The 26312-nt window shown below is 38.4% G+C and overlaps 2 protein-coding genes across 2 annotated transcripts; both read left to right on the forward strand.

Moving 5' to 3' along the window:
• Positions 1–960: 960 nt before the first annotated feature.
• LOC135249249 (nuclear protein 1-like) lies at positions 961–2196 on the forward strand. Its single transcript, XM_064324687.1, has 3 exons — positions 961–1298; positions 1536–1680; positions 1809–2196. The coding sequence occupies exons 1-2, from the start codon at positions 1202–1204 to the stop codon at positions 1661–1663; spliced, it is 225 nt and encodes a 74-aa protein (XP_064180757.1). The 5' UTR covers positions 961–1201; the 3' UTR covers positions 1664–1680; positions 1809–2196.
• A 4103-nt stretch (positions 2197–6299) lies between these two features.
• Positions 6300–20289, forward strand: LOC135249210 (double C2-like domain-containing protein alpha). Its single transcript, XM_064324597.1, has 11 exons — positions 6300–6883; positions 9634–9977; positions 11415–11494; positions 11862–11936; positions 12031–12140; positions 13825–13951; positions 15762–15821; positions 17071–17270; positions 17971–18052; positions 18526–18622; positions 18763–20289. Exons 2-11 carry the CDS (start codon positions 9638–9640, stop codon positions 18897–18899), a joined length of 1308 nt encoding a protein of 435 aa, XP_064180667.1. The 5' UTR covers positions 6300–6883; positions 9634–9637; the 3' UTR covers positions 18900–20289.
• The last annotated feature ends 6023 nt before the right edge of the window (positions 20290–26312 follow it).

Genomic DNA, 26312 nt, shown 5'->3' on the forward strand with positions numbered 1-26312 from the left:
CTGTAAGACTTGATGTCAACATATTTTGTCAAGCATCATATTTCAGCAAATATTTACTGAAATAAACTCCAGCTTTACTGAAAATAGAGCGGGAGCTGCAAGACGACTATGGGTGGATACAGTAAAACATGATCATATAATTCACAAAAATGTATAGAACTGGCAACGTTTTTAGACTACTGACAATGTGTGTGTGCAGGCATGCACGTCTTTCAACATGGATGTCCATGGATTACCATTTTAAATGCTTCTGGACAGTTAGAGTCACATGCATCAAATAAAATAGACAAACACATAATTGTGATAGCAATTGGGCTAATGGCAACTACTTAGATTTCAAACATAATAATAATAATAATATATTATTATTATTATTCAAAACGAACGAAAAAAATACAGTAAGTAAGTCGACCCGCAAGTGGGTCACTTTGAAGAGAGAAATAGCAGGTGAAAGTCAAGTGTTGATAAGATTTTGTGAACGTTGATTTTGTTAATCTAATCTATGGTTGAATGACATTGAGTGAGAGGGGTGGAGTGTGAGGGAATGGGACGTTAGACAAAATATTGTAGTTATGAATGACAATAAATGTGTAAAAGAGTAAGTGAATGCAAAAATAACAGAAGCGAAATAAAAAGGAAGAAAAAAGTTAAGGAAAAAGGATAGCATCGTGTCATTTAAACCTTTTATTTCACTGCTTGAACGGCACAGCTGCTTACAATTCAATGTTATTTCTTAAACAAAATCTGCTCTGTTCAAAAAAGGAAAACTGTTTTGGTATTCGAGTTAATGGTACCTCACTATGTACTGTTAAAACAACAAAAGGAGGGAAAAATTTCACCACGTGTTAGTGTCTGCACTTGTGACCATGGCTTGACAAACATTGACTGAAAAACTGATGCAACTGTGAGTCAGGTGACGGATGAGGGAGGGAGCGACATAGAGACTATAAAAACCCCATTGAACGACGAGAAAAACAAAAATAACGCAACGTGGTATGACAGACCATACCAGAAGACTTTAAGTTGAAGTAGGCTACTTCGTGTTTGCGTTATTAAACGACTTTTCTTTTCTTTTCAAAACAATTCTCTGTTTTTAACCGCCTCTTATTTTTCGAAACCTTATTTGTTGGTGGGTTTTTTTTACTATTGATTTTAGCTGTATAAATTAGTTTTAGCGCACTAATTGTTTATTTATTTAATAATGAGTTTCGTGGAGGTGAAAAATATGGAACCGACCACATTTGAAGACCGCTACTACGACGAATATGAATATTATAATCTTACTGACAAGTTCAGTGGTAAGCTCTCTCAGATCCTGCCTTGCACGTTTCGCATGGCTGATTGGCTACGTTTTCTATGAGTAACAATGTGCTATTATGATTTCTGCAACGTACGACCAGTCAAACAGATGGCTGAATCTCCACAATACCTTAACGTGTCTGTGGTCTGTGGTGTGTGTGTGTGTGTGTTTGTGCATAGATTCTCTCTGTAAAGCAGCTTATATGGTATGTCATATGAAGTCGTACATGTTTCAGGTGGTACTAGTCGTAAGGGGAGGACAAAGCGTGAAGCCAGCTGCAACACCAACAGACCCAACCCTGCGGGCCATGAGCGAAAGATAACTGAGAAATTGCAAAATGCCGAAAAGAAGGCCAAGGAATGAGGGACGAACAAGAGGAAGTGAGAATGGCGCAATAAAGAATCAAGCTGCCGTTGCTGAACAGTGGTTTTTTGTATTTCCAGCCACAATATTGTAGCCAATGACCTTTGGACGTATGATCTGTCAACCAATGTTTATTTAATTTCAGAAACCATTGGACAGCTAACCCTGGCAACAGACCATAGCCATCTTGGTAATGGATGAGCAGACTGAAGGGCCAGCGTGTGGCAAGTCAGACCAGCCTGGCGGGGAGTTACAGGGGGGAAATTGAAACAAACTTTTTTTAAAAGTGTAAACTGTTTCAGGTTAAAATGGGGATAGAATCTGGGAAGGTTAAGAGTGACTGTGTTGGAAGTTTGAGCTAATATGATTGTGATTAGTTTTCTGCAATTAGTTGGATTTCTGTCATCTGGATTGTCAGCCAGCCATGTCAGTGTGTGAACGTTTTTTATTTAATTGTGGGAAATTCTGATGAAATGGATGATTTTAATATCTGAATTAAAGGAATGACCAAACACTTTTTTTTATACATCAAACTTTGTGTGGACCTTATTAAAATGTTTACATTACCCACAGTGAGCTACAGGGGGCAGTAATACATTGAGTAGGCCATCATGATACTGATTTTAATCTAAATATTGGTAGAGTGGTATGTGGTAGCACTACACAAGTCTTGTCAAATATTTTCATATTAGCTGAGGGCATTGTTTGAATGTTTTGGCTATGCCAAAGCCTGTCAGTTCGTTGAGGTTGACCGAGCAGTCTTCCACCACAAACATCAACCTACTCAAATAATTATGTTGACTTGTAGTTAATTTATGAATTTATGGCCTTTGCAGTCCAGTAGTTCCTCTGCTGCTACCCTGATATGCAGCTCGAGGAGGATTCCAGTGAACAAAAATAGATGTAGCAATTCACTGTGAATAAAGAGGAAAAATCAGAGGTGGGCTTTAGCCTGACCGTCTCCCTAGAGCTCCCTCCTGGCAGTGCAGGGTCATGTGGCTGGCACAGTCAGTTGCACAGTTGAGCACTGTGGCTAATAATTGAATGTCTTCAATACATTAATGGAGTGCTACAGCAGAATGTCAGTCTACTGGTGAGTCAGTGGTGATGAGCTATATATAGCAGAACTGTGTGTAACACTACCTTCTCTCTTTCCTTATTCTCCGTCCTGCACCACCAAACAGCAAAGAAAAAGAACACCACGTCAAACACGCCTCTTGCTTCGCTCATCCTTCTCTGTTGCTCTTGCCCTGACTCACTCAAAGTGTATATGGGTCAATGGCAGTTATGGTTTTGAAAGGGGCAAAATTTAAGTGAGAAAAAAGATTTATGTTCACTTTAGTGTCATGTGTATCACCTATGCATTACGTATGTTTGATTCAGTACAAAATACAAATTTATTTTTATACAAAATTTGTAAGTTTACTTCCCCAAATTTCAAATTGGTATAACAATGAATGTTTTTTAAAATAATTTTATTTATTTATTTTTGTAAAATTTCTGCGCGGCATTACAAATAAACAAAATTGGTGAAACATAAATATTTAGACTGGATAAATGTATACCACTTCAGAAATTCAGTTATAGGGTTATGAATAATGTGATTTTGTGCCTTTCACAAAATGAAATCATTTTTTATGATCTTTATCTACTGTATCCTTAAGGCAAATGGAAACAACTTGAGACATTTTAGAAAAGAGGTCTTTTTCTCTTGTAGGTTGAAATTCCTCCTGTATTTCTGAGTCAACAAAACATTTCATTTTACAGCGTAATGTATTTTTAAAATCTTTTAAATCAGGTTAAACACACACTTATGTTTGAGATTCTAGGAACATCCATTTTTCCTACTGTGACAGTTTACAGAATGTAACAGTTTATGACTGTAATGTAATCGTAGAGGTCACACAGATACTATGAGATCCCCTAAACTCTATTTATTTTTTGTTGATAAACATTAAAGTAGTTTAGCTGGGTGGCTAATTCTGCTAAGCCACTGCTTAGAAGTCACCCATTGATCTTTTGTGCTACCAAGAAATGGCAAGTCAACTGCAAAGTAATTCTGACTGATCACACTTTCTTTGTGGAAAGATCAAAAATGTGGGAGAGAGGCACTTGAATTTTGACCCTTAATTCCCTATTGAGTTTCATACATTTCATTCTACATCTGTAAATTTTACAGAAAAATGCGGATAAACCCCTCATATATCCAGAATTATTTATTTCTGGCCGGCTTATAAATTATGCAAAAATGGTATAAAACACCCACAAGTGGCACTATACCGAGCTGATGAAATTAACTTTGAATTGACCAGTATTATACACTTGGAAAAGTCATTTTACACAGAAATTAATCTCACATAATAGCATGCACTTTTGCACACCTAAAACAAGGTATAACCCATAACAGTGTACCATGATGAAATCTTGGACCCCTACTTGTATTGTAACAGTATTTGTAACATTGGAGGACTGATGGACAGAATAACACATGGACAGATGAACATGCTTTAATATATAGTAGATCACTACAACAGTATTTCTCAACTCAAATGCTATTTTATTCCTTTTTCACACCAATATTCTTCTCTTATCCCCCCACCCCCAACCTTATCTCTACAGTCATGCTACCAATGGCCATGGAAGCTCCCCTGTTGCTTAGCAACAAGCCACGAGGATTTCGAAAGAGAGCATATACAGATGTAATATTTAACACTTTTTATGGTTGTGTGAATGTGCATGTGTGTGCTTTAGCATCGATCAAGCTCACTGTCTGAGTGTTATTGCTAAAACAATCTTTGGTCGACGGGGTTAGTCAGTGGGTACAGTCTATTTTGACCTCTATTTGTCAAACTCCAGGACACCTCAGTGATAAGAATGATAAAATGTATATGGTTTTCTTATCTTCACCCAGTCACCCTGTTGAACTTTCTCCATTGGTAAAGCAATACATTCAACTGAGAGCATGAAAAGACACATTGTTAGCCATAATCAGACTTAATTAATTGAGTTTACTACAGTTCAGGTTCAATTTCATGCATATAATTTCTCTTTCAGTATCACAATGATCTGACTGGTGCGCACCATAATGTGTCTCCTGTCCTCTCTGTAACTCTCCTGTTCTAAGCTACATCTGTCCCTCCCTCTCTTTTTCTTACTCTTTCTCTCTCTTATTCTATCTCCCATTACTCTAGGCAGAGGGTGTGTTTAAGAGTTATTGGTGCATTAGGTAGCTTATTATAAATGCATAATGCCTATTAGAAAGGGAGTAATATTAAAAGTGGCAGAGGCAAAAATACTTTTATACAGCCAGACAAGGCTTACATACTGCAAACACAAGCTTAGAAAGACTCACTCATTTTCATAGACAGATGAACACAGGCATTAATTTCCATATAGAGTAAACAGCATCTCAAACACATTCATGCATTTATGCGCACAACCACTCATAGTTACACATGCATACATGTATTACTACATACTATATATATATATATATATATATATATATATATATATATATATATATATATATATATACGAATACATTATGGACAACTTGTTTCCATGGTGACAAGGAAGTTGATGAGAAAAGAGGCAATGTCATTGTAATCAATTTGTTGTCTGTCTGTGTCAGTGTCAATGTCACTGTCACTCTGAATGGTGTGACTCCCACCCCTTACAAAGTGATGTTTCAGTGAGAAGTAGCTCTTCCAACCAATAATTGCCCTGTCAATATTACAGTCAATTAGAGGGTAGTCATTCAGAGTATCAGTCAAGAGTCAATTATAGTATATGGACAATCATTTATTCATTTATTTTGCATGTCCTCGGTCCATGTGCATTGATCAGTCGAATTACACAGCATTTCAGATTTAAGTTATTACTTTTGGGCAAACTGCTCAGAAAATGTTTTTAATGAACAACACATGTAGATAGATAGGGAGTCAGAGAGAGGATGGGGGAAAGGGAGGGGTAGTGAGAATGAGATCAAAAACAAATAAATACCCCCAGAAATAGTGAGTGTGCGCATGTGCACATGAGAGAGAGAGAGAGAGAGAGAGAGAGAGAGAGAGATATGCAGAGAAAGAGCAGTAATAAAATCCCTGTGGCACAGGAAGACAGAGCTTGTGCGTGGGAGGGATTGAGAGAAACGAACAAAACATGAGAGAGGGTTGTAGAAATTTTAAGGAAGAGGACTGCAAGTTCAAATACTCTTATGAGGAACATCCTCACTGTGTTTTTAGATACACTGACTTATTTTAAACTCTTAACAGACAGCCACTTTGAGAGGGGGTGGTAAGGGTTTAAGAGATAAGGAAGAAAGTAAGATAACAGTGAGAGGGAGAGAATTATTTCCCTCCATGAAGGAAAGGACAAGAGGAAGGGTGTGTTTGGTCATGTCCATTATTGACAGAGGTGTCATTAGAATAATTATACAGAGAAAGAGAGGGAGAGGGGAATACTGGCACATAGAATGTTACACTACATTAACACTGCACTCGTGCTTAGAGAGAGTGAGAGAGATAAAGGGAAAGACAGAACACACATGAGAGATAAAGATAGAGGGAAAAGAGAGAGAGAGAGAGAGAGAGAGCAGCTGTCTAGGGTGGGAGGGGTTTTAATGCAACACATACACTCTAACTGGACACTGTTGTCCATTAACACTGAAAAAGAGATTTAATGCAAACAGACCAAAAGGGTGTTACAGAAATGGGAAATGCTGCATTGGAAATGAGGGGGAGTGTGTATGAGTGTGTGTGTGTGTGTGTGTGTGTGAGAGAGAGAGAGAGAGAGAGAGAGAGAGGGAGAGAGACTGAGTGAGGGAGGGATAGGGAGAGAGGGTGGGGGTGAGAAAGACAGAGGAAAGCTACAGCAGTCACATACATACAACAGACTCTCAAGGAAAAATCTACTCACTCTTTCTCTCTTTATATCTCCCTTCTCTGGGTCAATGTATCTTCTATACTTCTAATCATCTATCTCCCATCATTGCTTCTTTCCTCCTTTCTTTTTTCCTTCTCAGACTTAAACTTAGTATTGATACTATTGATCTTTTTAATGAATTCTTAACACAGCCCCCCCCCTTTCATTCTTCCCCCTCTTTCTCCCTTCCTTTCTGCCTCTCCTTCTCCCTCTCTTTTTCACCACCTGTTAGTGCAGACCCCTTGCTCTGGGATTCATTTGCTTATGAGGGAGTTGTACACTCACGCTATCACAAAGGTAAGAAGGAAAATCTTTCTAGAAATATTCTATTATTAATCACTTCTTCTGCTTATTTTTATTGTCCTCTCTGTGTTCTGTCATTCTTAATTTGTATGCCTCCATATGCTCTTACCCTTTTCCCCAATGATCATGGCTTATTTCATTGCCTACCTATCTCTCATCCCTCTCTCCTCTCTTTTATTCTGTCTCCATCTTTCTCTCTTACTCTGTCTCTCCTCTTCAGCATCCATAGTGTCCATGCATGCTGAATGAATACCTACATTTTTCTTAGTATCAGTGTCAGTTTGTCCTGCCAATCTATGTATAGACTGCATAACACACTCACCACCTTGCTCTGTGAATCTAATGTACTGTTGCAAATATCAGCCTTGTTTACCCACAGAAAGAAATGTCATGAGTGCAAAAATGCATGAATCCACACAGGAAACACACACACACTCACAAACACTTGTGTGCACACACGCGCACACACATACACACACACATACAAGCACACAATAACATATGAACACAAAAACACATTCGCCTCAACTAATTTATTTGCACAGATCTAACTGGCTGTGGAATTACAATGAATATTTAATCAAACTACATATCATTATTTATATAGTACACCATTTGGTTTAGGCTATGCTAGTGTATGTCTGTATCATGAAGCAGAACAGTGAGTGACAGAGCACAAGAGTGAAAGAGGGACAGAATCACTGAAAACCAAGAGATGAAGAAAAAGATGGAAAGAAGGAGGGAAAAGTATCGAAGACAGGGAAAGCAACAGAGCGTGAGACAAAAATGTTATTCAGACTGAAAGAACTAGCTGGACAGAGCGGAGGACGAGAGTTAACCAAGTGGATAAATCTTACACAATTTTTAACATAGTCTGCTGTGACATTCCATTGCATACTCAAGCTGGAATTCAAAATCACATCAAGTAGCAAGTATTCCAAAACACTTGAGCTGAAAACATATGGGAAATGTTTGTTAAATTTGGACTGAAAATGTTATACTTCATTTCAGCATCATGTGACTGGAAAAAAATTAAGAATGGTTTCAATGATTTTTAGTCAGTAGTAACAACTGATTAGTGATGATGATGCCAAAGATTTACTACTACTAAGGGTGACGATGATTATTCTCAGTGTTTTGAAATCACTATTTTTGGAGCTGGAAAGTATGGCAGATATTTTCACTGCCATAACCCCTAACCGTTTTAAACAATATCTTTTCTTTATTCCACCCATGTTATCCATCTATTTGTTCATCACACAATATTTAATGTTGCCAGTAACACATATATTTTGACGGCTCTCAAGACAATGTAGATGTCTGATAGAATAGAATGCTGTTGCCGTTATGCAGGAGTTGTAACATTAGAGTACTTCTTTCTTACTAACCAGACTCAGCTGAATGAGTTATTTTTGATTCTCTTTCATTTTTCCTATGCCATTGTTTATGAATGAATGTTTTTACAGAATGGCATAGATTTTTTAATTTATAAGCTCTCTGTGCTGGAACAAATCTGAGTTTGCATGCATTACATTTCAGTGTAAAATTAGAAACAACAGCGTGAGCATGCATGAACACTGACACAGAACTCGAAATAACCAGAAGTACATTTCAGTACAGACTGGAACAGATATCAAGAAAAGGAAAATGTTGATTCCAGGCCAGATCAGCAGAAATATTGTGGATACAACAGACGATGAAGTTCGTTGTAAATTACAGTTGGATTTCAGTAACTAGAAATTTATAATGCGTTTGTACAAATCAAAACTGTCAGTGATGTTTCTTCTAAAATGCATATTAAAACATCACAAGGATGATCTTTTTTCCATTTGAGAAGCATAGCCATATCAAGGGGGCTATCTAGAGGTTTGTCCAGCTGAATCACTGTTTCACAGTATACACAGTAAAGTCACACATGGTATGGTATGGAACAGTGTCAGTGTTGATTGGCCGCAGCATTGGTGATGGAAGGAGGGCTGGGTTATTCAGCAGTGGCTGGCAGCACAAACAATATGGGGCACTAGGCTTACTTGAGCTTTACTGGACTGAGAGAGGCTGTTGCCATGAAAGGATAAGCATACAATTTATCATTTGTCCTAGTGTAAAACTGTCTTTAGTGCTAGTGTAAAAATGTGTTTTAGGTTGAAAATAACTATTGGCACATTTGCAATGAAACGTGATCAAGGAGCTGTACTGTTCAAACATATTTCCAGGATTTTCACAGATTCCCAGGTATCCATTACTACAAAATTCAAATGATGAATGATCTGGATGACATAGAAATTGCATAGTCATTTTTAAACATAAATATATAAAGACCTTGTGACCTATGGTCATTTCCTCATTTTTCTAGAATGGTATTAGTGTCACTTGTTTTTATACCATTTTTATTTTCTAATTTAATGATCATTTTTGGCTATCATTTCCTGATGGATTACTTTGTAAATTACTTAGGAAATAAAATATGATGCTCTCTATATTGCAAAATTTCCAAAGACAGTGGTAAAAGGTTTCACTTTTAAAAATGAATGTCATATAATGTTGGTCTAGTGAGTTAACATCTTCATCCATGACACTTTTTATTTTCATTGTTATAATTTACTCTGAACCACAAACTACATTCATGAACTCTGTTCAGGTACTGGCTCTGCCTTCATAGCACTTCTCTATCAGTTCTGTATTAAATAAACACAATTCCCTGCCTATCAGATCACCATGAACTTAATCCTCTCTCTCACCACCAGCTCTATGACGGTGCGCAAGGGAAAGAAACTGACCATCTCCATCCAGGAACACATGGCCATCGACGTCTGTCCTGGCCCCATCCGGCCAATCAGACAGATCTCCGCTTACTTTCCACGCCTCTCTCCCACCTCCTCAATCTCTGAGCCCCTCTCCCCTAATCCAGCTGGCTTTCCATCGGCCCTCAGCCCAGGGGGTGGGGCCTCGATGGCAAGTAGTGGTGGCCTGTTGTCTCCTGTGTTGCCAGGAGCAACAGGGGTAGGGGGTGGTGGAGGTGGCACGCTGTCTTTGATGAGCAGTGTGGATACGTCCATTGAGGTTGACAGCTGTGACAGTGATGACAGTAGTGAGTCTTGCCAATTATTATTGTTTCACTCTAGAAGTGTTCCAACCACGAAGTTGAAAGTGTTTTTGAAGTTCTTATTTTGTGATAAGCTGAGATTCTTGAAGCATCAAATTAATAGCCGGTTTGGGGGCAATTCTCTCTTGATATTCAAAGTATTAGAATGGAATTTATGTGCAAAACCCCAATGACTATATTATCATGCCAGAGAAGCATGGCATAAAGTAATTACACATTATTTCCTGCTTGTTCATTACCAAAGAAAACACCACGACTGCTTCACCAGATGCTTTCAATTCAGCACACTATGTGAAAACTGTGGGTATGAGGTTATATCAGTATATCGAATTTAAACCCAGATGCTTCTTTATTGCTACAGCTAGAGGGAAAGATGCACATAAATGAAAATGGCTGGCATAAGCAAAATTTACAGGGATTCTGCGGAGGCAATTATGTGAAAGAATTCAATTATAATAAACAGTGTCTTTTGTACTACTCCTACTGTCACCATGGGATTCCAGTGGCACTGAAGTGCAGTGACATTAACACCATTTGTACAGAAACCCATACGTATTCATGGACCAAACTCTCACATTTGTCGCTTGAGTCTGGTATGGGCACACAATATAAAAGAAATACATTTTCACAGCTTAGCTTTGGTTTTGGTAATTGTAGATTTTACAAAACCAAACCGAAGAATCCAATATAAAAATGCTATCTTGAATATTGTACGAATTATTCAAGATTCACTGTTATTAAAAAGTGCTATGCATTTCTTGTTTGTAAGAAATCTGTTTTCTTACAAAATATACATTGTTTTTATTTTTAAATTGCTCATCTTGGATATTTCATATAACTGATAAATGATTATATGAAATACTCAAAAATTAAATTTTAACAGGCAAGACATTCCAGAAAGCAAATGATTTCAGGCCGAACATGGCGAAGTTTAGGCACTTAAGGGTTAGTTATTGTGGGATAGAAATGGCCCAAATGCCCACCATATCTGAGACATGGTCTCATCAAGGTTGAGTTATGGCTGCGTTCTGGCAACCAGATTCTTGTATGTAAAAAATCTTGAAATGGCATTGTCAAATCATTGTCATAGGTGTTGAAAAGGCACTAATTCAGGTATTTATCAGAAATAGCTCTATTTTTTGGTTTGAGGTTGCAACCAAGCAAGATGTATTCTGTGTTCTGAACAGAGCAGATATATTCATCAAAGGAAATAGTTATTAAATTCCCCATAACAGGTATATATTAATGAAATAAGGCAAAGGCCCATTACACTTCTTTCCATATAAATTCTTTTTCATTAATGTTCATTTTTCAAGATGTGGCAAAGCAGTTTTCTCAGAATGAGCTGTGTGGGTTGTCAGGTCTGTTTCAGCGATGTCCTCAAACACAAAGCAGATGAAATTACATTGTGTTGTATTTCAGCTTCTCTTGGTACTCTGGAGTTTGATCTGCTGTATGAGAGGGCCGCCAGTTCTCTGCACTGCACTGTGATCAGAGCTAAGGTACCTGTCTCAGCTGCTGTCTGCACTCTCAATGTCTCCTTGTCTAACACCAGTCCCTGTCCTGCAACGGGCAAAAAAGAACGTCCATCTTTCACTGCCAGTCCGCTTACCTTGTCTCTAGTCACCCATTCTTTCCACAGATTATATTACCTGTTTTATGCTCTTAGTAAGTCTTTCTGAACCTCACAAAGAAAGTGGTCGTGAACGATTCACATCAGTACTTCAAGTTCCATGAGCTTCTTGTATTTGTTCTTGTTTCAGCACCTGCCTGAAATCAGTATACGTTTTTATCACCCACACACTTGGTGCAGTACACTGTGCATGCTTAAAGACTCTGTCTCTCTTTCTTTTTCTATGTGCTGCCCAGGGTCTAAAGCCAATGGATTTCAATGGTTTAGCTGATCCCTATGTCAAATTGCACCTGCTTCCTGGAGCCTGCAAGGTGAATTTCCCTGTTATTATTAGAAACAGTGGGTTACCACTGGTGGCAGTGTCACAATCATTATCATACTGTGCTACTCTGCCAACTCTCCCAGGCAAATAAGCTGAAGACCAAGATTGTGCGCAACACTCTGAACCCAGTGTGGAATGAGACTCTGACCTACTGCGGCATCACTGAGGAGGACATGTACAGAAAGACACTGAGGTATTTGATTGGCTCCGTTTGTGAGTTCATGTCACAGTCTCAAAATATTTTTGCCTCTCACTCTCTCTTTCTGTCTCTCTCTCTCTCATACATACACACACACGCACAAACACAAGTACACACATATTCTTTCTTTATCCCTGCCTCTCTTTCCCCCTGCTGGAGTGACAGATTGAGGTCAGTGTAACTTCCTGGGGTATTTAATTTTAGTGAGCCCCCAAGAGGTAAAATATCAAAATACATTTGTGTGTGTGTGGAAAAAAAATGGTTAAAATGTGTGTGAAAGGTGAATAGAATATAATAGAATAGAATGGAATAGAATAGAATAAAATAGAATAGAACTGAACTGAAAATGTGTATGGGTCCTCAAGGGAAAAACAAACAAACAACACATTCAATTAAACCTGCATCACTTCAATTTAATGAATTAATGAATTTGTAATCAAATATATTACAATCTGTGCACAGCTATATGAGTCTATATCCTCTGATTTGAATTTGTGTCTTTGAATGTGGTTAGAAAGGTATTGACATGTGTAGTGGTTTATCTTTTTGTATGTTTGTGTCTATCCATTTTATATCTGAATGCTGGTCCCATCACAATATCCTCTGAAAAACAATGTACCTTTGAATTAAACCAAATTTGGCTTCATCAAATTTTTTGCCTCTGCAGGACCAAAGCACTTAAATGTCATCCATTTCAGTAATATGAAAATTATAATGTATGCCGCAAGAATCATTTTCAGAGAGGTCTCCCTCCATTGAACGTTTCACTAGACGTACTGTACGCATCATCATTGCATGTGCTGTTGGATTGCTCTCAGAAGGAGAGGGGTAGTGCTAAAATGAGTGTTAACAGGACTACAAAAAGTAAATTACCCCTGATGCTAAATTACTATTGATTGGTTTCCCAGGGCAACAACATCAATCCTCAGCACTTTTACAAGTTCCAGTCTTGAATGTAGTGGTTGACAGGAGGTAATTTGGCCATTTAGGTCCTTGGTCATAGACTCACACTGGAGTCACGGAGTGCTGTTTCCCTGCTACCCAACCTGCTGTGTGGTTTCAAAGGCCACACCCCTCAATGGCCTTTCATTTCGCAGCTGTGACTTAACCGTCTTTGGCACATACAAGGGTCTCATACTACCTCTTCTTTTTGCCAATGATGGAATAGCTTTACTTATCACAGTGCACAAAATGTGTATCTATGGGACCTCCTCTGTAAAACAAGGTCAACTAAATAATCTGCTATGTTAACATGAAAATTTAATTGATTTATATTAATTTATAATTAATGAATCATGCAATAAAAGTCCGTAATATTATAATTAAGTCCAATAATACCCTGGAGCCCTTTCACTTTGCTTCGTACATCACTGCTAACATCCAGCTCAGTACATTGGCTAGTCAGTGATACAGTGCTGTATTAACCTAGCATTCTGCATGTTCCCTCTGTCAATCACCGTAGCATCCAATCTGTTGATGCTAATAAGGCTTTAATCCCCCACCCCTATCCACCTGACATGTACATTGCTACAATGCCATGGTAATGCCAATGTCACATTAAATTCCAGAAGGTCACAGAGACACTGGGACAGCTTTATGCGTTAGCCTGCATTTAGTATTCCATTGTGTCACTGTGCATGGTGTACTGAATTTTCTGCTCCTTCTCTTCCTCTCTCAGGGTGTCAGTCTGTGATGAGGACAAGCTGACCCACAACGAGTTTATAGGGGAGTCACGGGTGGCACTGCGTCGAGTGAAGCCAGACCAGACCAAACACTACAACATCTGTCTCGAGCACCCCCCTCCGGTAAAAGTGAGCGACAGTGCAGAGGAGGGCAACATGGTTTACAGTAGATGGGGGAATGCTCCTCTGTTGAGCTGTGACCAGTGTGTTGGCCTGACACTGTGACCTCTGCTTGCTCTCTTAGACACTTCATGTCCTGCTATTAAACATAAGTCAGTGGCTCATTCTCTTTACTGGAACCTTTCTGCAGTGATTTGCATTTACATTTCTTTGTTCAGCTATAAAAACTAAAAACTGGAAAGGTGTGTTTGTCAAGCAAACACATCATACCCTATTAGTATGCTTCTATTATGACCAATAATACCATACTAGTCTTATCCATCATCTTAAAAACTGGGTTGGTCTCACTGGTAATGCACTAAACTGGTTTGAATCATACATAGCTAGGAGAAAATATTTTGTTAGTTTAGATGACTGTGTGTCAAAGGTACATGGAAGTACATGTGGTGTTCCACAAGGGTCCATTCTTGGCCCACTCATATTCTCCTTATATATGCTTCCATTGGGTAAAATCATTTGTAAATATGGTGTCCACTTTCACAGCTATGCAGATGACATGCAGCTATGTATCTCTGCTTCACCAAATGACCCTGATGCCATTACTCCTTTGATGAGCTGTTTAGCTAGTACTCTCAAATTGAATGAGATAAAACTGAAATTCTACTCATCAAGGAAATAGAAAGAAAGATAAAATATGTATCAAACATGGACATCTAACTGCTCAAGTCAAATTAGAAGTAAGAAATCTTGGTGTCACTTGACACTGAACTAAGTTTCAAGCTTCACACTGTGTCAGGCTTTTCCTCGCTCTGCAAGAAGCTAAAAAGCTGACATATGGATTTGTTTTTAGTCACCTAGATTATTGCAATGCACTGTTGACTGATTGATAGATTGCAACCTGCACAAAATGCTGCTGCTGGGATTTTAACAAAAACAAGGAAATCTGAACACATCACTCCTGTTATGTCCTCTTTACAGTGGCTCCCAGCATCTTTCAGGATTGATTTTAAAGCACTTTTACTGGTTTACAAAGCTCTTAATGGTTTAGCACCATCAACATTTTCTGATTACCTGTCAGCATATGTTCCAAGCTCAACACTTAGATCATCAGCTGCTGGCTCACTCAATATTCCAGAAATGAAGCATAACAAATCCGGTGAAGCGGCAATTTGTCTTTATGCCCCAGGGGCTTGGACTGCATTACCAGTTGTTATGCATCAGGCAAACACTTTGCACAATTTTGAGCAACAGCTCAAGAACCATTTTTTAAAATCTTGCGTTCAACTGACTTTCTTTTTAATTATTATTTATTTTATTTTATTATTTAGTTTTTACTCTTTAGTTTTACTGTTTTAATGATATATGCCTTTATTATATGCTTAAATTTTCACATTCTTAATGTTTCTTACATATTTTATTCTGTCATTCTATGCTTGCTATGTTTTATCTTTTTTTCAATTCAAGCACTTCGAGCTGTATTTTAATGTATGAAAGGTGCTTTATAAATAAAGCTATTATTATTATTACTTTTATTATTATTGCTATTATTATTATTATTATTATTAGTAGTAGTAGTAGTAGTAGTAGTAGTAGTGGTAGTAGGATTAGTATTAATATTAGTATTACCACCTCCTCAAGCTTGTTGTTGTAGTTTGTAGGTAGAGCTCTTTGATACCTCATATAAGAATCTTGATCACGGCACTCTTTTCTGTTTGGCCTGTAGGGATGTCTGCCAAGTAGTGAGATGAATGAACAAAGGAACTCACTTGCTCTCTCTCTCTCTCTCTCTCGCCTTCCCTTCTGTCTTCCTCAGCTGCCCTCCCCCTCTGCTATGAGTGCAGCACTCAGAGGGATCTCCTGCTACCTGAAAGAGGTAACACTCTCACCCTTGTCTGCACACAAAACCTGCCCGTCTGTCTACACTTTGGACCTTTCCCAATCATGTCTGCGTCTTTACAACTTTTTCCACGCCTGTTCATGTTTTCATTTTTGGCTCGCTTGTTTTTCTATGCCTCTCAGTGTCTTTCTGCAGATCTGAATGGATCCCATTGGCTCTGTATCTGTATTTATATAGTAAAAAACACATCTGCTAAAAATGCTTGTGCTTCAATTTAAAAGTCAGGATCCAGATCAATTTACTGAAGGTGGTAATACATCAGATTCCAAGATTTTTACATATCAATAATACAATACTGGATGGCTGTGTGAAGTAGTTGCTAGCAATATTTTTGTGTACACATTTGTTTCCATTAAATTTGTCAATTGTTAACATCATTCTTGCTGTCATTCATTGTCATCATTGTCTGTTTTGTTGATTTGTTTTACTCACATAAACAAAGATCCGGTCAGATTCACAAATAGCCTCGATGGATTACTTTATAGACTCAGTGTTAAAATGGTTTATATGGTGCAGATAGCATTTGCAGGTGTTGCACAATAAGCAGCATGAACTGTGCTTGGTATTTTTTCTCAGTGGATCTACCCCTTGGTGAGGTCATACAGACTGTGAAGGATAGAGAGACAGAGGGAGTGAGAGTGAGGGTTAATCAGTAGTTGGACACTGAATGCACAGCATCAATACTAATGAGGCTCAGATGTGTGCCACAGAATAAAGGACGGATAGATGTAGTGAGTGCCTGTGCACACGGAGAAGAAAAGCAGAGCAGGAGGCAGGATTCAAATATTGATTTTGTTGTATGGAGTGTTACCGATTGACTGTAGATAAGAGAGAATGAGAGATAGCAATAGAGAGTGAAAGCAAAGCAATGAGGAAAAGTAGAAAGACAGATAAATGTAATTATTGTCTATACACACACACACACACGCACACACTGGAACATTGCATCTGGACCCCCAAGCTGACTCACTGTGTATGCCAATATCTGACACTGTGCCTCTCTATTGTTTTAGTGACACCATTAATTTGCAATAACATATTGCATTGCACTATAAATGTCTGCATCTCTATCAGTGATTTACCGCTATGTTTATGCTGTGTTGTCATTCATTTCCACTTGCATTATTTGAATGTAAATCTATATAGAAAGCATGGTCTGATCATTAGTCTTGAAGGCTGCTCAAAAGTCACTCCCCCCCCATCCATCCTTCTGTTTCCATCACAGTGGGAAAGTGAGCAGCAGAGGAGTCTGGAAGAGAGGGGACGCCTCCTTCTCTCCCTGCAGTTCCTGTGTGCATCCAGCGAGGGAGACAATGACGGACAGCCCGCAGAGGGGAGGCGCAATGGGCTGTGTGTAGGGGTCCGCCGCTGCGCACACCTGGCCGCCATGGATGTCAATGGCTTTTCTGACCCCTATGTCAAAACGTGAGCAGGGATGTGGGAGCAGGGGAGGTGGGGGACTGGGGAAGTGCAGGAGCGATGAACCATAGATAAGACATCAGAGAGGTATGGGTAGGAAAGAGCTTGAATGCACTGTGTGAGAATGACTGACAGCACAGCCACATTGATATGTGAAGTAAGGGTGTGCAGACGTGGGCTAAGAGTATTGGAAGAAGGACATTGAGACAAAGACAGCGTCTCATGATGGGGGAGGGGTGGCGAGGGAAAACAGTCACAAAGATCTGGAGGGATTCCAAGGCAATATGTCACTGAATTAAAGTCAGTGAAAGTGACAGGAACTGTAAACCAGATAAAAGAGCTGGACATTTAGACCTATGTCTTACCAATTTCCTGCAAACTACATCTCTCTCTGTTTCTCTCTCTCATCCTCTCTCCCTGCTCTGTTCTCAAAATAAATATCCCTAACCAGCTATTTCCCTCCGGCTACAAAAATAAAAATGGTACACAAATAGGCAAAATCCCACACCCCCACACCATCTAGACACGCATATGTATATCTCCCACTCTCAGCTCTTCTCTTTTTCATGGTACTTTTGATCAAAGTCAGGCCACTCTCTAGGGTGTTTGTGTTTGTGTGTGCGTGCATGCACACCCGTGTATGTGTGTGTGTGTGGACTCACTTCGTCTTCCCACTGTATAACAGCAGGATAACTCTTCTCTTCAGGTACCTGAAGCCAGACCTGCACAAGAAATCAAAACATAAAACTGCCGTCATAAAAAAGACCCTGAACCCAGAATTTAATGAGGTACTCCACTGTGCCTATTATTAATAAGCACAATGTATACACTCTGTTAACTTTATAATTATCTATGAACAAGTACAGATAATCAAATCAATCTACTGTGTTCTAGTTTAATCTACTGTTTTCACAGTCCTTCAATTTTCTTAATTCTAAATTGTATTTCAGTTATCAAAAAAATAAAAATATAAATAAATATATAATAACAAAGGTGTAATTGTATTTTATATTTACCAAAATCAACCAACCAATCTATTTACCTATTTATCCTTTTTCTTTCTTTCTTTCTTTCTTTCTTTCCTCATTTTCTGACTGTGTGGCAAAATGCAACCATGCCTATACAGCATTAATATACATGACCTGTGAAACAGTCATCATCACAGAGTTCAGTGTTTGCTCACACAGCATGTCTGTAATTTCCCTCAAGCTTTTTGTTCCTTATTTTCTCCTCCATTTCATCTCTCCCTTTCCCCCAACAGGAGTTCTTTTATGAGATTTCTTTCTCAGATCTGTCCAGTAAGACGCTAGAAGTCACTGTTTGGGACTATGACCTAGGGAAGTCCAATGACTTCATCGGTGAGTTTCTCTTCTCCTTGATTCTCTTCTGTGGACAATTGTCTGGTTATTGTTTGTGTTCCATGCATGGTAATGCTGCAGTTGCTATCACAATAATCATGAGGAATTGTATGGTAACTGATGTTATGCATCCATGACAGGTGGGGTGTCTTTGGGCTGTCACTCACAAGGAGATGCACTCCGCCATTGGGTGGACTGTTTGAAGAACAAAGGCAAGAAGGTGGAGAGATGGCACACACTGACCAATGAGCTACCGGGATCAATTTACCATGACTAACATGGCTGAAGGCACTGTATGACTCTTGTCTGCAGCGCCTTTCATAGGTTGGACAGCTGATGAGCATGAAACAAAACAACTGGTGGACTGAAAGCGGTAGGGTAATCTGTACAGGGATTCATTTAATGTGATCATAGTAGAGTGCAATCTTTATATTGTGCATCCTGCCCCATTACCATTCAATCCTTTTGCTTATTGGTTTTTCTTTATCCAACATCTTGCATCTTGCAATTCCCCTCACTACCTACAGTAGTTATTTCGTTTTTCTCTTACGTGCAATAATATATGATTGAACAATGCTTCCAAAATAATTCTAAGTGGTCTTAAAATTAAATATATTGTTATTAAGACAAATTACCATGAAAAGCTGCCCATATTTGGTAATCTGTTTATTAATAATAACAATTATAAAAATTTGTTCTTCCATGTTGAGTGTTTCTATGTGAAATCTTGAAAAATAACTTTGCATGTTAAAATATTACAACTGTGTTATGTCTTCCTATTCCCTACTCCCAGCCCATGTACACATTTTCTTTAGAGCAAGCTGTGAGCACACCCCACAATGTCTTTCGCAGATGATAGCAGGACATACACCACTATGTATTTTGATAGCGTCTGTATTCCTGTCATGTCAGATAAACTTTTTAGGACTTATCAAAAGAAAATGAAGTGACATCTGTGACAGCTTATTAAGGACTGCGTACAATGGTTTTGAGAAGTCTCTACTAATTAGCTATGAAATGCTCTAAACAGTTATGACATGTAATATTTCTTATGCACAAGACATTTGCGGGAAAGATTTCAAACCTATTCTGGTCTGTCTACCTCCCATTTTATCCTCTTCTCCTCTCCCTCTCTCAGTTCTAATTGCTTGCACTATTGTTCAGAGTATTGGTGTAAATATTTACATATTAATGAAGTTCTGATTTTCATGTTTATGCCATTATTTAAATCAGTACATTAACTATGTAATATATTATTATTTATTTCTTTATGTTAGCATTTGTATAGCGAGATACTCATCCTCACAGAATGTTATTTACTTAATTCAGCTATTGATTTATTTTTGTTGTAGATTGACAGACATTTTAATGTGAACTTCAGTTTTCATGCTGTGCCTGTACAGAGAGAGGAGGTGCTCTTTTTTCAGTGTCAGTGCTGCATGTTGTTCTTCAGTGATGTTACTGTATATACCGTCTCTCTCACTCTGGCTGTGTCACGACTAAACAGCATGTCTGATTGTATGAGTGTGGATTTATAATGTTGAATAAGTGTTCCTATTGCTCCGGTTTTATTCTGTTCCTGCAGTGGTGCAGGGAAAAATGTAATGTTTATATTTATATCAGGTGTTTATGTACATTATCAAATACATTTGGAATGCAAGAACCTTGCTATAAACTCTGTGTGTGGTTACTCTGACCTCCAGCATGACTACAATGCAAAACAGGAATGACTTTAAACCATGAATTTCCCCTTAAAGCCTAAAGAAACACTCATGAATAATAATGATCAGGCAAACAAAAATATCCTGAATTTTAAGTAACATTATTCTAACTCCATGGCAGAAGTGCAGACACTATTATTATATCTGATACAATTATCAACATGAATAGTTTTTGTGTAAGAGGAAAGCAAATGGGAGAACCATGTTGTTCTGAGTCTTCAGTTCGATGATGATGATGATCATCATCATCGTTATTATTATTGTTGGTGTTATTATTAGATATAAGCTATTTAGATGCATTTGTCCTGGGCATATGGCTGATACACTTTAAAATGCAAAATCACAAAACAAATAAACAACAAGCTACAGTAGTCTTTTATCATAATGCAACCACTGGAGCAAATGTACGGAAGCACAATCATGAAATATTAAAAGCCTGACACTCCACTTCATCCTCCCAACAATGGACTCCCACAGATAGACTCCCTTGGTATTTATGTATGAGAGTCTGTGAATGAGGGTCAAAAAGTGTACCCAAGGCCATTATCTGAAAAATTGGCTATATTTACCATGGGCCTAAGATACAGGATACTGTGCAGTGCATAAGCATTTGTACAGCGACACAATTTGTGTTGTTTTGAAATGAAGCAACGACTATGAGGTTAAAGCACAGACTGCCAGCTGAGGGTATTTACATCCATACTGGGTAATCCACATAGGAATTGCAGCACTTTTCACACATAGTCCCACATGTTAATTTCAAATCCAATGTGCTGGAGTACAGAGAGAAATACAACCAATTTGATACTGCACTCACAAATGTTTGCCAGGCTCAATGTTATATCTGTGGAAGACTTTACAGCCAGCTACCTCCCTTGGAGATTCTAGATATTACGTGAATTAGTAATCTCACGCATGCTTCCCTGCCCATAGAGAAACTGTCTCGCATCACTGACATCATGTCCTCTTTTACGTCAGTGGCATCCACAAGCATTACCAAGCGTGTTTTGCTTCTTTGTTGGGTCATTTGAATTTTCCAATGACAGTAATTCCTTGAGCACACACCTTTATCTCTAGATTCCTAGGCTAACTCCTAATTACTATGTCCTCAAAATATGTAGTGTCTAAGCATGCTGCCATCTAAGCGTAGGCATAGATTTCGGGGGGAGGGGGGGGCATAAGGGATATGTCCCCCTCAATATTTAGAACATGTGCATTTGTCCCCCCAATAAAAACATGAAGCATTTCCACCATAAATTGATGCATAAAAGGCACAAATTTGTGCATAAAAATTCACCAGAATGCAGAAAATGAAGTGTTTGATGCTGAAAATTTCCTGGGGGAGGACGTTCAGACCCCTGGCATAATGTGTGCCCCCCATGCGAAGCTGTGCCTTGTTTTAAAACAAAGCTGCGTGTCATATTCATGGGACAAAAATGGCCATTCACTTCCTGGAAAGTACAGTATGCTGCCGAATACACTCAACAAAACCGAAATAATTATATCATCCTGGGATTTTAAGTACACTGTATTTAGAGGGAAAATTGCCTATTTGGCAGCTTTCCCATTCAGTGTGTTCAACTTATGTACTCAAGGCTGGGCAAGTGCACTGATTTAGTCACAGCCCTAGATCTCTTTAAATTGCTGTAAATGCTGTAAATTGTTTTAAATTAAGGATTCTATTCTGTTCTGGGCCTTGCTGCTAGCACTAAAATAAAAAATAAATTATTTTGACCTAGTCAAAACTTACAAATCTTTTTTACACCAATGTGGCTCCCTTTAGCAGTTTTGGGGGTTTATACAAGACAGAATGATTTCCCGGTAATGGCCAGATGAAATTAAATCCTTGCCATTAGAGGCTATATCAACAGCTCTCTATGGAATTTACCCAAATCATTCTTAACTGGGGGGGGGGGTATTAATGGGGCATTGGCTGTTGGGAAGTATGCATGCACTGTTGGCCTGCCTTGTGGAAATGAAAGTTACAATAACTCTGCATTGTCCTTATCTTATTTCTTTGTTGCCCAGTTAACATTCCCATAGTATGCACTTTCATACCTGGTCAGCTCCTTTCAGTCTCGTAAAATTCACCTCTCTCTAGCAAAGTAATTATTGCAGACATTCAATTTCATCTTTGCTATGCGGTTCCTCATGAGCCTCCATTCATGACTGAAGACTGAAATGCTGGTTCAGCCCCTGGTTCTGTCCTATACTCCTTCTCTGTCAAAGTGGAGGGCTGCTTCATAGCTGCTTGCATGTTCTGCTAACATTTTCTACTTGCTGCTGATTCTATGTTTAATAATACAATATATAAATAAATTTAATGTGGTTACTGGGCACTCACTCATTTAAAACTAGCATGTCTTTTTCCTAGCCGGATTCGCCCGGTTGTATCTGCAGTGGTTAACTGGGATATCGATTTGGACTTCCTGATTTCCAGGAAACAGCAGGCACTCTGCTATACACATAGTTTACTATCACTATCACATAATGTTAGTATGGCTAGTGTTCCATCTCCATGCTGGAGGGATATCAGTATGATCCCCTGATGTTTCAGGAAACAGCAGGTGCTCTCCTGTACACATAGTTTAGGATTAGGTATCTGGGAGATCTGCTGTTTGAGGGTTTTCATATGTATTTCTCCCGTTTAGTAGGGATATGTACCGTGATCGCTGTTTGATTGGTTAGTGCACACTGGTTTGTGCACAGATGAACCTGAAGCAGATCCAATTAGTACCCAACCAAAAATAATCACTTTGCATATTCATTAATACGCTTAATTTAAATATGTCAGTTGTCCTGACTGAAATTAATTTTATGTTACTGAAAAGAAGTTATCAGAAAATACTTAATAAAAGTGAGTTTGAGTATCAAGGGAAAGCTTAGGGTGCTTTCACACCTACCTCATTTAGAGTGGACTAGTCAAATACCAAACAAGCAAACCATAGTTCACCAAAAAACAGGGGTCTCGGTCCTCCTCCAAGTGAACCCGGGTGTAGTTTGTTGCTGGTTCTGCTATGGTCTGTGATGGTCTGTACCAAAAATGTTATCTGGACCAATTACAGGAAATGTAGGCTGGGAATTGTGGATGAGGTAAATATTATAAATGGAAGGAAAGCATACTAAGCTCCATTTCTGTGACAAACTGAGCAATGAGCTACGCTCTGCTAATATGAGCTGCGGATAATGATTCCAGATTAAAAGCACTAAATAGTGACATAATGCATTTGGTATGCCATTATTTTTCCTGTAACATTATGTGATGTATGACTGAAAACTTGAATCCTAATCAACGAACACAGGTACACATTAATTGCATTATTTACAAATTGTTGTGCATGAATTGATGCAATGTGAAACCAACCAGACCAAATGAAAGACACACAATGTAACAATTAACTGAACTCTGATGCAGACTTTAGTAAACAAATTAGGTGTAGAAACAGCCCTAGTTAATCAATACTTAATATTACATAAACATTTTTAATAAAAATGAATTAGATTAACAAGGGAAAGTTACATTTAGTTAATTGGTTGAAGTCATAAGCAATTAATCAGTTGAAGTCACATATACTTAATTATATTGTGTGCAGCCACTGTCCATAATTTCACAGTGCAAATCCAATTAGTTATTTTTTGAGTGTAGATGAAAGTAACCAGAATTATTCATTATTCTTAACTCTGAGTATACGTATATTATTATATTATAGTAATTATTCAGATTACTTTCAAGATGTATGGGTAGGTTGAAAACCACTGTCTGCAATTACAACCCTGAAAAGACATGAGTTCATGCAAGCAGAAAAGTATCACAGGATCATTGTAATTCATGAAATGTGATAAATGTGATACATTTGATACATGTGATAGTCTAGTCTCAATCTCACAACACACTCATGGGTATACGGATGCAAAATCGATACAAGCTCCCTACCCAACCCCTTAGGTGAAGCGTGCAGGCTTCAATGACCTTTAGTGAGAACCTGAATGCTAACTGAACCACACAGCTCTAATATAAGCGCACATGGATGAAATCACACGGTACAGTGATAAGCTTATCTGGAGTCCTTACATGGAAAAAGAGTGAACAGGTTGAACAAACAGCAGCACAGGACTGAGGAATTCAATTACATCCATTCACCTTCACAGTCACATAATTATTAGCAATGTCCTGCATCTCAGCATTAATCAGATTGGCATTCACTTCAAGTTAATTAGGTATGCGTGTATAGTGTGGGGAACAATGTGAGGCTCCTGCAGCGGTTCACTGGGCAAAGGTTGAGCCCACAGAGACTAGTTAAATGTGGGCTTCTCCAAAGGATTCACTAAAGGAGGAGCAAATATCTGGTGGATTCCCACTATATTTTATCTACTCTTTGAGTGCCTGAAACTGAGCTGATATTCTGAGAGAAACAAAAAATATCCTCACCCTTGATACAGATGAACAATAAAGGCTGTATGAAGTAAATATAAATGCTGAGCTCTATATTAATTCCCAAACATATTGAAAATATTCTACTTTTTTATGGTTTTCATTCCATTTTCTCCTGAATTGGAAGGCCTAAGCCAGGGCTCCTCACTAACCTTTTCAACTGGTGGTGCAATCATTAAATTTGGTGGTGCAACATTTTGCTAAATCACACATTTATTATTTTTGCTAACAACAAATCAAAGTGCGATACAATATTTCCATAACAAGCCTCCCTCGCATCAAATTCCTCAAGGAGCAGGCACCGTAGGCCTAACACCAGCAGATTTCATTGTGAAAAAAGCATCTATTGTATGCTTCTTTTTATGTAATGTTAATTACTGGCAATGATAGCATCATTTTTCATGATTAACCTACCACGTGCAATGCGCCCTGTCTAGTCAATGATGAGCATTCTGGTTCCTTTCTGTGAGTCAGATTGCTTGGCTCAGTTCACCAATAAGAGTCAGCTCTTTTGGCTCCAAAACGGTTCTCTGTTCCGCAGCATTTCCAAAGTTAGCCATAGTTTCACCTATGATTGGTGTTTTTACGCATACATAACAAATTGCTCAATGGAATCTTACACTGCCTTCCAATTACCAAAGTAAGTGTTTTGCATTGTGTTATAAAAACTATTTAAAGAAATGCAAAAACAGGAAGGAGCTGTTACACGTATGCATTGAAAGTAGGGCACTTCTCATATTTAAATAAATTGCACAATAGACATGGTGGATAGATTGAACCATTCATAACAAATCGCACTCATAAATCACAATATTGCATCATAACAAAGGAAAATAAATAAAGATGCAAAATGTCTGCATTCAGAACTAAATTGGTCACATTTTTCCTCTTCCTAAATTATAATTACTACTGTTTCATTTCTTCATTGTGGTTTTATTTTATTTGATTACTTGTTGACTTGGTGTGGATTCTCTTGATTACGGATGGAGGTCGTAAAATAATACAGCTATTAAATATTTCAGCATCGTAAGGATAAATATATTGCGATTTAATTCATGTGATATACCGTTATTGGCTGGATTGTTGCTGATCATTAAAAAACTACTTTTTCAGCTCATCACACCTCTCTTTCAGGACGAAAATGTGCGCTCCGATTGATTGTCCGTTTCATTAAATTGTTAATGGAAAATTCTTTCTGCATCATACAGTCAGTTTATTAGGCTACCATTATTACCAAAGTCAGATCTTAAGATATGCGAGTCAGCTCCCAAAATTCACCTAGAAAAGCCGACTCGTCCGCAAATGACCCACCGCTGGTCTAATACAAATTCTCGCACAGAGAGGGAGGGAGAGCAGACTCGCGTACGTACGCAAATTAGAGACACGCATCAAATTTCAATCAGGCCTGCTAGATTCCACTTTTACTACCATTGAAATGTGTAGTGGCACTTAGCAGATTTTTACTCGCATATGCAAGTAAAATGGTTGCAGTCTGGAGCCCTGGCCCAGTAATACAGAACCACATTCATGCTGCAAA

This window comes from Anguilla rostrata, chromosome 2, assembly GCF_018555375.3.
Source record: "Anguilla rostrata isolate EN2019 chromosome 2, ASM1855537v3, whole genome shotgun sequence".
Lineage (NCBI taxonomy): Eukaryota > Metazoa > Chordata > Actinopteri > Anguilliformes > Anguillidae > Anguilla > Anguilla rostrata.

Excerpts from the sequence above, each read along its gene's own strand:
- LOC135249249 (XM_064324687.1), top strand. The coding sequence starts at position 1,202 with ATGAGTTTCGTGGAGGTGAAAAATATGGAACCGACCACATTTGAAGAC. Across the intron at positions 1,299-1,535 it reads TCTTACTGACAAGTTCAGTG|GTGGTACTAGTCGTAAGGGG; the intron begins GTAAGCTCTCTC and ends TACATGTTTCAG.
- LOC135249210 (XM_064324597.1), top strand. The coding sequence starts at position 9,638 with ATGACGGTGCGCAAGGGAAAGAAACTGACCATCTCCATCCAGGAACAC. Across the intron at positions 18,053-18,525 it reads TGAACCCAGAATTTAATGAG|GAGTTCTTTTATGAGATTTC; the intron begins GTACTCCACTGT and ends TTCCCCCAACAG. Across the intron at positions 18,623-18,762 it reads GAAGTCCAATGACTTCATCG|GTGGGGTGTCTTTGGGCTGT; the intron begins GTGAGTTTCTCT and ends CATCCATGACAG.